The following is a 14,667-nucleotide window of genomic DNA, read 5'->3' as shown; positions in this document are numbered from 1 at the left end:
CTGCTTGGGTATAGTTCTTCAATGCCATCCATCTTTCTGAGGCCGGGTCTTTCATTGGTCTGAGGTTCACCAAGAAAGCTAGGCTGGCAAACCAATGAGCCTAACTCAGCAATTAAGTGCATTCAACATTAAACTGTAGCTTCTAAGGCTTAAAAACTCAGTTCCCCCTTGCAAGCATATTGCCAAATGAGCTATTACTTCAGTTGCCATGAAAATAATTCTCGATACTCTGACAGGAGCATGTCCCTTTCAAACTCATTGTGAGCGTTAATAGGATATACTTACTTGAAATAAAAACATACAAACAAGGCATTCTCCATACTGAATCAGAAGTTTATTTGGCTCCTAATTCCCATGTCTGGAACATGAACATGGATTTACATGCATTGTCTCATGTTGTAGATCTCACATGCATGTCATCTTCAGCTGGGCCTCTGCTCTATCACCAGTAATTTATAGTTAGCTCAATGTGAGTGAATAGCAAATAGAGAATGATGCATAAGCCGGAGCAATAAACCTTTCCCCATATCATTTACTTTTTCCACAAAAAAAAAATCCATATTACAACTCTCTCTTGTAAAAAATAAATTCCAGAACAAGGCATTTAATTGACCTCACTGAAAAAATAAAGATAATTCTATCGTTTCAGAATTCAGCAATGAATGTCCAACTATGGCTAAAAGGTACACCCTGAGAATTAAATGATTTCTTTGAACAAACCCACTGAGGTTCATAAAGCTGTGTTAACCTAATGACAGGAAGGGACACAAGATATCTGTGCAGATGCCCTCCCCCACCCTGCTCACTTTGCAGTACAGTTCTCCAGGGACGCGGTGTTGTAAACATCCTCGTTGTCTTCGACGCTCGAAGCATCTGTGGAGTCAGGATCACTGACCACGATGCCAATGGAAGACAGACTGGTGATGAAGGCATGTACCTGCTGTGCATAAACGTCCCTAATGTTAAAGTAAGGTAGCTCATGGCACTTCTCTGGCGGGTCCTCACTGCACTGGTCCACATCCATGTCCTTCTGCTTCTGGTAGTACTTGGAAAACTTGTTGAAGATGATGGTGATGGGGAGGGCTACTACCAAGATGCCACAGATAATACATGTGCTTGCAATGATCTTCCCAGCTAAGGAGACCGGGTGGGTGTCTCCATAGCCCACGGTGGTCATACTGATAGTGGCCCACCACCAGCAGATGGGGATGCTGCTGAGACTGGATGCGGGTTCATCTTTCTCCACAGAGTAGATGAGCACGGAGAAGATGGAGATCCCCACCGAAAGGAAGAGAAGCAGGAGCCCCACCTCGTGGTAACTGTGCCTCAACGTAGCCCCGAGAGACCGAAGCCCTACGGAGTGCCGCGCGAGCTTCAGAATTCGGAAAATCCTCATGAGCCGAAGGATCTGGACCACCTTGCCCATATTCTCAATGTCCTCACTCTCTTCCTCCTTGGTGTCCACAGCCAAAGTGGCGTAGAAGGGAATAATGGAGACAAAGTCAATGATGTTCAGAGGGTTTTTCCAGAACTTCTTTTGCGAGGGAGCAGCAACCAGCCGGACAGCCAGTTCACCCGTGAACCACGCAATGCACGCGACTTCCACGCCTTCCAGCACTGGGTCATCCACTTCCCCGTCCTCGTTCTGGAACTCCGACATGCTGTGCACGCACATGGCCACAATGGAGGCCAGGACCACGCTCAAGGACGAGATGGCGATGAGCTTGGCCGACAGGCAGTAAGCTGGGTTTTCCATCCGGATCCAGATTTTCTTTCGGAGCTGACCGAATCTCAGCTCATCAAACTTCTCCAGCTCCTTCTCAAACAGAGAGGATTCCTCGAAGGAAGAGTCCGTGCTCACGTCATTGCTCCTCTGGTCCCAGTCCTTGCCATGGCTCTCCTCCTTGCGCTCCTGGTACCGGCTGCTGCAGCAGGAGTCAATAAAGAGTTCATTGATGCCCCAGTACTCTATCTCCTGGCAGAAGGAAAACACGCACAGCTCCTCCATGACATGCAGCTTCCCTGTGTAATAAAAGTTCAAGACGTATCTGAACAGGGAGGGGTTCCGATCAAAGTAATACTCCTTGTCGGCCACGCTGTAGTCATCGCACAGCTCCAGAATGGCCTCTTCAGAGTGGCAGGTAAGCAGCCTCCCCAGTCTTGTGTGAGGAAACCGTAAGAGTGTGCTCTGGTCCACAGACTGCTTAAAGCCCCCCACGTTCAGGTTGACAAGTTCCTCGTCTTGTCCAGGGCGATGGAAAAACTCACCAAACACCATGATGGATTGAGAAGGCAGAGTGCTGGCCGCGAAGGGAGACACAGAAGACGGCGCTGAACCTGGAAAGAGCGTAAGACAGGATTAGCCTGTGCCCAGTCCCGCCTCGTGATCAGGCTCATTTTCAATCTGCCCCTTCCAGAACGACGGACTGCACTGAAGGCAGAACAGGAAATGCAATGGCAAAAAGAAAAGCACAACAAAACACATTCCAAGGGTGTCTGGGAGCGGGAGGGAGGTACCATTTAAAAACTTGAGCTTAAAAAAATGTAGTTTTAGGAAAGCAAATCTGTAATATTATTTCATGAACTCTCCCATTTCTCTATGAAGCACTCAAATCTCATCTCCTCCTCCCTGTCCTCCACCCCCTCACTCTCTCTCTCTCTCTCTCTCTCTCTCTCTCTCTCTCTCTCTCTCTCACACACACACACACACACACACACACACACACACAAAGCAGTGGCCTTTCGATCACTTACTTACAGCATTTGAACATGTCTAGTCTCAACCACGATGCTGGTGACAAGTCAGCAGCTGTCGGGCTTGTAGCCCACTCCTGTCCATCCCAAACTCAGCCATGTACCCAGAGAGAAAGCGCTTTCTCCTTGTCCACGTTCGATCCATGGAGCCTGAGATCAGCTCTTAAGGTGACCATGGGTCTCACGTTATGCTCCACTGTGGCGCTCTTTAGAAGAACCCATTATTTATGTTGGGACGCCGGCACTCAAGACGATCTAATTATCTCCCCGTAATTAAGCACCTTGTATCTTGCAGATATCGTTACAGTCCCCAGGATGGGGTTTCGGAACTATCCAAATGGACAGAAACTGGCTCGGGAAGAACTTCTTCAAGTGAAACGTACTATGTTTCCTGACACAAACCGTCTCTTCTCCCACCTCTGCCCCCTTACAGTCTCCTACACAACGTCAATGAGAATTATCGCTCTCTCCGTCTACACCAGCTAGGCTCATCGCTTGCTTTTAGTTCTGACACTAACCAGCATAAGGTCCATTCCTTAGAATATATGGGGTCTGCGGGAGTAAAGATTTGTTTTTAATTGTATATGTATGTGTGCCCCATGTATACAGGTGCCCCTCAAAGCAAGAAGAAGGCATGGGTCCCCACAGCTATAATATCAGGCAGTTGTACGCAGTCATATGTGAGTGACGGGAACTGAACCTGGGCCCTCAATAAGAGCAATGTGGCTAGCTAAACAGAACGAGAAAGGGAGCTCTGAGCAGAGGACACCAGAGGTGGGCAGCAAGAGGGCTGAGAAGGGGCTGGCACATTAGTCTGAGGAAACTGGATTTGACTGTGTTGGAAAGGCTTCCAGGATCTGAGCTCCCAAGCAGGTATGACGTTTCAACATGATGCTGTTATCTACAGAGTTCATGCTCAAGAGTCATGAGTTACAAGAAAAAAAATTTATCTCAGTGTTGGCATTGGACCCACTCACAGCTGTCCTGAGCTGCATGCAGCCAGTGGGCACGCCTACAAGTAAAGGTCTTTGCAAATGTGTCTGTGACCATGACTTACAGCAATTCAGACTCGGCCCTCGGTACTTCAGTGCATGTCACCACATTCTTAAACTCTTTGGCCTCCAGAACTATAATGGTTTTCCTTAAAACTTGAGACCAATAATAAAATATCAGTTCCACTTAGGAATTGATGAAAGACCTCTCAGGGAAAGATGACGTACAGAAGAAAGGGGTGCACAGCACCGGGGTGAAGCAGGGACTCAAAATGCAGGTGGTGGGGATGCTTATGAACAGAAAGCGTAGAGTTCAGGAGTTTACAAAGCAAAAGTGACAGGACGCGGCACCAGGTTCAAGAGAAGAGAGAAATGCACAGACAGAGTAAAGGAGAATAGCTTTCTACTCGGCTCATGCCTGTGCACAATAAGACCATTAAAGAGTACAAGGGTGGGAAGGAACTGTTCTTCCCTTATGCTGAGGCCGGCAAAAGCAATCAGCAAGGGAAAAGATTCCTGATCTGAAAGGCTGACAAGTCACAGCCTTAAAACACAGCCCATGCCACCTAACCTAGGAGCAAGTCTCCAGTCACAGAGAATATACCCCACACGTCATGAAGCCAGAGACCAGAGCATGGCTAGTGTATCTTCAATAGATTTGCTGACCTCTTCCAAAAATTCACTTTGTCTCCCTTTGCTTTCTGCTTTTAATTGGGGTTCTTCTTTGAAAGGCCTAAGTCAGGGCTGCTGCCTTGGTCCAAATATTTATGTAACGTCAGGTCTCTGACGGCCGGTACAAGCTAATGGCACATAGAGTAGGAAAATGTTCCTAGGAGCTAGTTCAGCTAAGCTCACACTAAGACTTTAATGGAAGCGGTCTTCTGGTGGATTATTTTTCATCTTGGCTGTCCTGGAGTCTCACGGTGACATAATGTTTCATGTCACTGCAGGCTTATAAAGGTCTCATAATCAGGGCCTGAAATCCACCTACCCAGTCTCTCGATAGTGACCTCTCTAAAGAATATGACCACCTACCATGCTTTGTCCTCCTGCATTTACTCTAGCCCACACAGGTAAAGAAGAGGTCATGATGAGATCCATCCATTGACTTCACAGAGTCTCACCATAAAAGCAGCACACATCACAAAACCAAAGATCTCTTTAGGGGGCTTTCAAAAGAGAGACAGAAGAAAGCATTGCTGGATCAGATCCAACACTGCGGATCAAAAGGGAAACTGGGATGTGCAGAGTCAGGGCAGGCTTCCTTGACTGCATCTGGCCCACAGCAGCCCAGTTGGAGCAGGGAAGGTGAGGTTTCCACTTTTACAGATTGCAGCAAGAGTCCCTATGTGCAAACAGTCCTTTTCCAATTATAGAACATCCCTCTATGGTTTGCTTCTCATCCCGGGGATTGGCAGTTACAGAAACAGAGTCTGAGTCAAGGGATGGAGGCAGAAACCTAAGCTGGGCACTTGGTACTCTTCACACTTCAGCACTCCTGCTCACACATTCAGGACCACATGGATACAGCACGCTGCTGGACATCATCGCTTGCAAAGATGCTGCATTCAGGCTAGAGGTCATTAAAATCCACTCATTTGCTCCTTTCAGGAAACACTCAGGAATCAAGAGTATACTTCCGTACTACATGACATGGCTCGTGTTTATACACACAGGCATTGATACCCACTTGGCTCTCCATGTCCAGATGATTCTACCAACTGCAGATCAATAATATCCAGAAAAGAAGCCAATAAGACAGGACAGCTGCCAAGACATACAATGCTACTTGAACCTTAAGACCCACATGGTAGAGAGAATCAACTCCCACAAAGTTCTTTTCTGACCTCCATACACAAATGATGACATGTTTGTGCCCACACACACATACACAAAATATAAAAATAAGTAAGCCTTTTTAATTTAGAAAAATGAAGTACTATAATGATATGCCCAAATAATATTTTTTAACTTTAAGGTCAACACAAATTTATAAATATCAAAAATCAGTTTAAATGTATCAATTTGAACACATTTCCATTTTCTTTTAAATCAGAGCAATACACGTCAAGAAATATGTTTAATCCTGCAGGGTTTGTAGTTTATACCTCAGTACTAACATCTGTTTTCTTAACCATGACAATGCCATCAAGAGGCTGGATTTCAAGACTGAGTAGATGGCTCCACAGGTTAAAAGCACCTGCCTCAACAGGAGGAGTACTCGAGTTCACGTCCCAGCACCCAATCAAAAGCTGGGTGGGTATTACAGCCCATCTGTCCCCAGCTGCATGGGAAGCGGACACAGGGGATTCTCCAGAGCAAGCTGGCTAGGCAGAATGTCCGAAACAGTGAGCTCAGGGTTCAATGAGAGATCCTAACTCAATATCTAAAGATGACGCTCCACAGAGAGAAACACTTAGCATCGGCCTTGGGCCTCCGTGCACACATGAGTGAGTGCACAGGCACCTACACGTATGTAACACACACATGAACATGCGTATCCACATGCACAAACATCCATACACACATACAAACATATGCAAAAAGGAGAAAGGGAGAAAGAAAGGAAGGAGGGGAGAAAAGGAAACAGGAAGGAAGCAAGCAAGCAGCTAGGCGTTTGGTTTGGTTTGACTTGGTTTGGTTTGGTTTTGGAGACAAGTTCTCCCTGTGAAGCCTCAGGTGGCTTGAACTTGCAATGTAGCTCATGCCTTGAACTCATAGAGACCCATCTGTTTCTGCATCCTGCCTGCTGAGATTAAAGACTTCTCCAAGAAGATAAATTTTAGGACCCCCGCCACCTGCCATGCTGTGAATGCAGGACAGAAGACACCCTGAGGCCCATGTGCCACGAAAATGAGCAAGTATGTGGTGGAGAAATGGGAACGGGACTGAAAGAAAAATAGAACCACGTGTTCACAATGAAGAGAGGCAGAACCCGAGGCACGTGGGGTGGTGAGCAATCAGCCTGATGTGAGTAGCCTGTGCTGCCACCTGAGTCCCAGACCATGGTGCCGCTGAGGACCATCTCTGGGTCCATAGCCTTGCAGCAGCTGTGTTGATGTCATGGCCCATGTTACCAGCTAAGACCAAGATGACAGCCCTGGTCTGGGCTGCCACCTGGGCCCATGTTGATGTCCCAGGGCTGCATGGAGCTGGGCTTGCCCCCTTGAGAGCACAGGGATACAGAGAGAGAGCAGTTCCTCAGTTCCTCACCACACCCAGGCCACACAGCCCCACCCCGTCAGTGGCTGTGGGGTGGCATGGCTGCAGGATAAATGCCGCCCTCCTTGCCATCTTGCCAGCTTCAATGGGCAGGAGATCAGGTTTCACCCTTCTCCTGGGCAGTGTGGGAGACCTGAATGTCTTCCCAGAGTGTGAGAGCAAGAAAGCTGCTCCTGTCTCTTACTAGCTATAGCTGGTCCATGACTCACCTGGGAAAAGTGGAAAGGCTGGCCCTGGTGGCTTGAGCGCAGGCTGACCAACTCAGCTACCACCAACTGAGCTGGGATCCAGGACTTTGAGTTGGCCCACCCCAACATCCACCCCATCCGTGAACTGCTAGAGCACATGAAGAGCCCAGTCCAGCAGAACCAAAGATGCAGAATCTCCATGCCAGGGGCAACAACAAGGCATCCTAGAGGAGTCCCAGTGAGGATCCAGTACTGATGGTGTAACAGAAGCCAGCAGCCTCAAACCACACCAAAGACTCACTGCAATGAACCTTTGCAAAAAAAAAAAAAAAGCTGATTGAGTAAAAGGGTGTACTGTGGCACACCTCCGCTTCCACGGTAAGACTTTTGTTTTCTTTTGGGAAAGTGGTTGCAAAGGCAGAGGGCAGATATGGAGGGATGGAGATGAGTGGACTGGGGTACATGATGTGAAATTCACCAAGAATCAATAAAAAGTCAAAAGAGAAAGAGAGAAAGAAGGTAAAATTTGTCGTTTAAGAGCATACAATTTGTTCACTTAATTTTTTAATCCTGACTAATTGTATTATAGGACATTTTAGATATTAATTAAATTAAGAAATGTCAGTACTAACAAGACAAGCTAACTCCTGGCAACACCCAGCCTGCCTCAAAGAAGATGATGAACATCAAAGAACTTCCTTATGGAGATGGCTTCAAATGTGGCAAACCAGCCACTGGGCAAAATGCCCTCCTTTCTGCCACAGACAGAATTCTGCCTAAAAATAGGCAAGCTTGGATGCAGGCAGAGTCAATGGCCAAACTCTGCCAAGACAGGGTAAGCAAGTCCTCAGTAGTTTCTGCCTCACAAATGTGTCTGTCAGATTTATTGGGCTAGAAAGCTGAAGATGATGCTCCAACATTATAGAGAGTTTTGGGTGACTGTTCAGGCAGCAAACTGTCTCAGTCATTTATTATTTTTTTTCTTCTTCTTCTTCATTTTGGAAGCTGCTAACCTGCACTTCTGGTTCACTTGGGTATTTAAGTTTTATTCCTTCTCAAATCTCTGGTGGAGTTGAAGACCAGATAGTTTAGTCTTACAATTAAACTTAGTAGGTTAGAGGTTAAGATGTCTTTAGATCAAGATAGATGTTTTAAGTTAATAGAGATGAGATATGATAGATGCTGATCTTCATTCAGAAATTTAGACCCAACAAGATAGGAACGTTTGCCAAATACAAATAGCCAAATCACTATGAATGTAACATTCATATAATTCCTGATCATCTTGTGGTTCTTCCTGCTGTATGTAGTTTATTTTATTCATGTGTAATAATGTAAATGTATACATTTAAAAAAAGAAACATAATTTTAAAAAATTTTTTAAATGTCAGTACCTAAGGCAAAGAAAAGAGTAAGATTATTTTATAACTAGGAAATTGTGAATTTTGATATATGGCTAGGAAATAAAACATAGACTAAAAAACTTAGAAAATGTGTGTACTGAACATGTGCAGAGTTTCCTCTTGTCATTGTTCCCTGAACAATAGAAGGCATAACAACTGTTGACACATCATCTAAGGAGCATTTAAAGTGCTCAGGAGAGTGTAGATGGGTTTTTATGCAAATACTACAGATTTGTTGACCTACTGAGGGATAATTTATTAAGCAACTTATATCTTGCAGATATCATTATAATTCCCAGGATGGGGTTTCAGGATGGGTACCTACTGGAGTCCTGGAAACCAAGGGATGACTGTTATTATACAACATATATGTCCACATGTAGAATACATTAAATCATACATCTTCTAAATACAAATATGGGTCAACTAGTATGTGAGCCATAAATGGGCAAATTTTTATGATCTCAAAATTCTGGTTTCATGAAAGTAACTTTGTATGGGGAAAAAATACCATAACAACATAAAAATGAATTTTATGATCACTATATATGTTCTCCTATATCACACAGAAGAGGTTTGGTGCACTTAACATATGAAGTGGCGTTTTTGTTTGTCTGTTGTTTTGAGACAGGGTTTCTCTGTGTGGTCTTGGCTGTCCTGAACTCACTTTGTAGACCAAGCTGCCCTCGAACTCACAGAGATCCACCTGCCTCTGCCTCCCAGTTCTGGGATTAAAGGCATGCACCACCATGCCCAGCTGAAGAGGCTTTTTTTAGAAAAAGAAAGTTTACTATGAAAATGTGGGAGATGGGAAAGAGATAAGAACAGAGAGTTCATCAGAGAAAACCACTAATAGGACTGAAGCCAGGGGGAAAATGCCCAACCTTGCTCATGAGTGCATGAGAAAACCACAGAAATACACAGCGCATACACAACCACATACACACATACCACACATACACACACACATCACATATACACACATTTATGTGTATGTGTGTGTCTATTAGTAAGATATATACATATGTGTATATGTATATGTGTATACAGAGAGAAAGTGTCTGTATATAATATAGTGGCTTTCAGAATATTTGTTTTAGGGAAGAGAGAAAAGCAAAGCATAGAAAATATCAGTGATATGCAGCAATTTTTCTAAGAAAGAGGGTAAAACTGGGCCCAAGAGATGGCTCAACCAAGGAAGCCACATGCCACCAAGCCCTACAACCTGACTTTGATCCGTGGGACACACATTGTAGGAGAGACAACTCCCTCAAGCTGTCCTGTGTGCCACTAGCCCTGCCCACCAAGGGAAAATGATCAAATCAGGGACATCAGAGTTCATGTCAGAGGCAATCCCCACTCTCCCCACAACCATGGAGAATGAGCTGTCCATGGCTAGACCTGAACAGGGGGTGTGGGTTTACTATATGCATTATCCTTAATTGGTGCAGCAGTTTGTGCACGCCTCCCTGGGTCCAGATCCACTGGCTTTAATGGTCTCTTTGTTGGGCTTCTGAAGCCTCTGGGTCCTTCCATTTCCCCGTTCTACAAGACCACTCTCATCCAGAGTCCACCAGGGAGTCCCAACATGGTTTTTTGAGACAGGGTTTCTCTGTGTAGCTTTGACAGTCATGGACTCGCTTTGTAGACCAGGCTGGCCTCAAATTCATAGCAATCCACCTGCTTCTGGCTCCCCAAGAGCTGGGATCACAGGTGTGTGCCACAGTGCCCAGCGTTATAGGTGTTTTACTTGCATTATGTCTGTGCACCAAATGCATGTCTGGTGCTCCTGGAAGCCAGGAAATTCTTGGAACTAGGGTTTAGTGGGTATTGGGAATTGGACCAGGGTCCTCTGGAAGAGCAGCCAGTGCTCTTAACCTCTGAGCCATCTCTCCAGCCCCATATATTTATTTTTAAACTTTTGTAAACATATAGGATCAAGCAAAGGGTGTGCTATGTTAATGTCCTTAAAGGCGCTAAGATCTTAGTTACAAAATAAAAGAAACATAAATATAAGAAGCAAAGAAATTAAATTAGATAAAAGTTCAATGATCCTGAATCTGAATTGGAAATGACAGTATAACATATAATTTATTTTTTAATTGTATTTATTTATTTATTTATTTATTTTGGCCATGGAAAGTCTTATTTCTTAGCTCTGTCTACCAAAAGAAAAAGAAAAAGAAAAAGAAAAAGAAAAAGAAAGAAAGAAACAACAACAAAACCAAAAAACAGCCTGAAACAGATGACACTATGATAGATGCTACTCTCTCCTGGAAAGTGAGGTGTCCCTTCTCACGCCTGCTGGGAAGACTAACAGCTGAGAGTTCTCAGCTGAGTCAGTCCCCACTTGGGAATCACCCTCAGCTAAAAGACAGCTGCTTTCCCCAAGGTCAGACACATAGCCAAGGGCTTGCCTATACAAGAGGCCTGCCACACCGCCTTATCTGACCTCAGTGGAACAGGAAGCACTTAGCCCTGATGCGGCTGGATACGCAGGGTTGGGTTGTAAAGGGGAGCTCCCTTTTCTGAGGAGAAATGGAGTGAGGAAAGGGCAAAGAGGGTGGGAGGGTAGGACTGGGAACAGAGGACGGAGCGGGGTGCATTCAGGATGTAAAGTGAATTTAAAAAATAAGAAGAAGAAAAGGCCTGCCATAACCCATAAGCCAGCATTTTATTATATAAAGGTGGTCCACCCAGCTCTGAGTTCTGTGACAGCCAAGCGAGGTCCGTGTTTAAATCTCATCAAAGTTCAGCGCCTCTCTTTGCTGAAGCCTCCTTTTCTCACGTCTCCACGGGCACTGATCCCAAGGACACCCAACAAATTCTTGTATATATTCTGCCTCTGTGTATTTTAAAGGGCCCGTCTAGAGACATCAACTTCAAAGCGCCCTAATTTAGTGAGACTGAAACAAGCAAAGATAATTTCTCCCCTAAAAGAACAAGGGTTCCTTGGATGATCCTCCAATTCCCATCTGGGACAGAAATACACAAGAGGAACCTGGAATGTCCTTCTACACCAGGAAACAAGGAGGCTGTCAAAGACAAAGGAATCAAAAGGACTCAAAGAAAACTAACAAGACTTCCACCTGCTGAGGAGAAAAAGCGCATGTCTCAAAAAGAAAAGGAAAGAAATCCTCAACAGATTGTATCATATCAAATATGATATATAATTCTTAAGTTCACAGCAAGAATTTCTCCGCCTGTGCCTGTGTGTATGTATGTTTTGTGTGTCTGCAGCTGCATATGTGCACAACAGTGTGAAAGCCAGAAGACAACCTTACTGCCATTTCTAAGCACCCGCCTCCTTGCTTTCTGAGAAAGGGTCTGTCACTTGTTCCTAGAGCTCACAGACTCAGCTAGGCTAGCCAGAAGCCCCAAGGATCTGTCTGTGTCTCCCTCCTCAATGCTGAGATTACAAACACACACCACCACGTCTGACGTTTTCAAATAGGTTCCAGGAACTGAACTCAGGTCCTCTGGCTTTCAGACACATCCTTTACTGATAATTTCCTCAGCCCCTGCAGTAATAATGTTTAAAAAAGAAAGCAATACTTAAGCCATTTTTGGAGACTACCAAAGTACCAACTCATTATTTTGTGAAAGCAAAGAAAAAAATCAAATATTTGTCCTGTGCAAATTATACTTCAGAAAAATAATATAAGAGTTAATGAGGAAAATTTTTCTTTATAAAAATATTCCAATAACTTGAAAACACAGCAGTGGAAATAATCAAATGGCATAATATAAGGTAATTATTTACATTTAAAAATAAGTTGAAAAATTTAAAGTTGAAGATAATAACCAAAAAGGAGTTACTGTGACTAAACTGAATGTCACACAAGATAAAATTTAAGATAAAAATTGTTTCCAGAGTCAAAGAGCATTTCTACTGATAAAAAATGCCAATCCACGAAAGGAGGTGTGAGCACTATAACATGAAATAGAGCCAACAAATACATGATGTAAAAATAATGGCAGAAGTAGGGGGAGGAATTGTTGGAATGTCGATATCCCCACCTTCAATAACATATGGAACAATTATGCAAATATCCGCAGGGAAATAAAGAAGATTCAAACATCGTTTTAAACACACAAGAACTGACAAAGACTGAGCATCCCAGGTAGGAGAGCAAGCGTGCTTTCTCTCCCTCCCTCCCTCCCTCCCTCTCCTCTCTCTCTCGGACATGGAACATTCTCTAGTACAGACAAAAAAGGCTCAGTCATCAAACAGCCTGAGTAGATTCTAAAGTGCACTAGCCATCTACCATCACTCTGACAAATTACTTGAAGTAATCAACTTAAGAAGAGAAAAGGTTTGCCTCTGGGCTCACTGTGGCAAACACTTCAGTGCATCATCACTTGGCGCTGTTGTCATGGGCCTATGGAGGACAGACAGCAGAGCATTGTGGAATTATGTGGTCAACCTCAAGGCAACGAGGGAGCAAAGCCAATAAACACAAGGGGCGGGGGCTAAATATTCTCACCGCTGGGCATATCCCAGTGAACTAACTTCCTACTACCGTCTCACTTCCTACAGATTACATCACCTCTACAGCACCATAACCAAGAAGCCATTCAAGGTCCAAAATAGAGCAAAACAAAACAAAAAGGAAAACAAGCAAAGCAACAACAAAATACCTGAAATAGTAGCATTCACCAACCACAATGAAGTAAGATTATACCTCAGTAACAAAAGAAAATCTGAGAATAACTTTTTAATGTGGAAACTGAACAACATTCCTCAAGGACCGGAGATTCAAAGGAGAATTTTTTTTAATTGCAATAAACAAAAACAAACTTACAGGGTGCTATACAATAGTGACGGGGCGGGGGGGGGGGGGGGCAGTGCTGGAGAGATGGCTCAGCCATAAAGAGCACTGGCTGCTCTTCCAAAAGACCCAGGTTCAATTCCTAGCACCCACGTGGCAGCCCACAACTGTCTGTAGCTCCAGTTCCAGATAATCTGACACCCTCTCACAGATATACAAGCAGGCAGAACAGCAATGCACATAAAATAAGAATACGTAAATTATTTTTAAAAAGAAACAGTGAGCGTGGAAAAACATAGATTTATGTATCTATAGTCAAAGAAAAAAATGGCTTAAATTAAGAACTCTCTCCCTCAAAAGCATAGGAACAGAGAAAAGTTAAGGTCAAATTCAGCTCAAGTAAGAAAATGATTATTACACTTGAAATGAATGAAGTAGAAAATAAAAATAGGAATACAGAAATTTGAGAAAGCCAAAAACTGGACATTTTTTTAATCAATAAAGCTGATCAATCTTCAGCCACATTAACCAAGAAAGGATGGAAGAAAACCCCAATTAGGACAGTGAGCAGTGGAGGAGGCTAAGTCCCAGGAGTGGGAAGGACCGTAAGGGCATTCTGTGAACAGATTTATACCTACACACTAGAGAACCTATAACCTAGATGAAGTAATCAAGTTGCTAGAAATATACAACGTACAGATGACTCGAGATGAGAAAGAGACTCTTAATGAATTTACAAGATATTTAATTTGCAACTTAAAAACTCCGGGCAAGTCAGGCAACAACTGTTCCTCTGGCGAATCTCAGCACTCCTTAGCACACACAGATCCTTCACAACCTTTCCCAACCAAGACGCGGGGGGGGGGGGGGGGGGGGGGGGGGAGTGGAGACGCCCTTCCCAGTTCTACGAAGGCAGTATTCCCTTCATACCAAAACTACCAACAGACCTGAGGAGGAAACTAAAGACCACTGTCTGTCTCTGTGGATACAGATGCAAACATGACCAATAAATCACTAGCAAACCAAATCCACTAACAGGTCTTATTAGGGTTCTATTGCTGTGATGAAACACCATAAGCAAAAGCAACTTGGGGAGGAGAGGGTTTCTTTCACTCACACGTCCATGTAACAGTTCATGTCAACAGCAGAGAGGACAGGAACCTGGAGACAAGAGCTGATGCAGAGGCCATGGAGTGGTGCTGCTGACTGGCTTGCTCCCATGGCTTGCTCAGCCTCCTTTCTTATAGAACCTTTCTTGCATGACAATATCAATGGACATGTTAACATGGAAAGGGGAGATTTTTATGAGTTCCTTCCCCTACACAAAAAACACAGG

General features: G+C 44.2%; 1 protein-coding gene and 1 long non-coding RNA gene across 7 annotated transcripts in view; both read right to left on the bottom strand.

Annotated features, from left to right (window-relative positions):
* Nucleotides 1-312: 312 nt before the first annotated feature.
* Nucleotides 313-14,213, bottom strand: LOC311603080. The gene is made up of 2 exons (XR_014780944.1): nt 14,180-14,213; nt 313-788 (listed from the first exon to the last, which is right to left on the bottom strand). It is a non-coding gene; the product is annotated as an uncharacterized lncRNA (long non-coding RNA).
* KCNS3 (potassium voltage-gated channel modifier subfamily S member 3) overlaps nt 313-14,667 on the bottom strand; it is a 48,492-nt gene continuing 34,137 nt past the window's right edge. For all 6 annotated transcript variants that reach the window (XM_084791881.1, XM_084791879.1, XM_084791878.1 and 3 more), the window contains one exon: nt 313-2,337. In XM_084791881.1, the coding sequence (XP_084648007.1) occupies nt 803-2,278 (1,476 nt within the window). In that variant the 5' untranslated portion in view covers nt 2,279-2,337 and the 3' untranslated portion in view covers nt 313-802. The remainder of the gene's footprint in view (nt 2,338-14,667) is intronic.

Source organism: Acomys minous (assembly GCF_964271855.1).
Source record: "Acomys minous genome assembly, chromosome: 8".
Lineage (NCBI taxonomy): Eukaryota > Metazoa > Chordata > Mammalia > Rodentia > Muridae > Acomys > Acomys minous.
The sequence above is the reverse complement of the archived record's forward strand: the minus strand, read 5'-3'. Positions and strand labels throughout refer to the sequence as shown.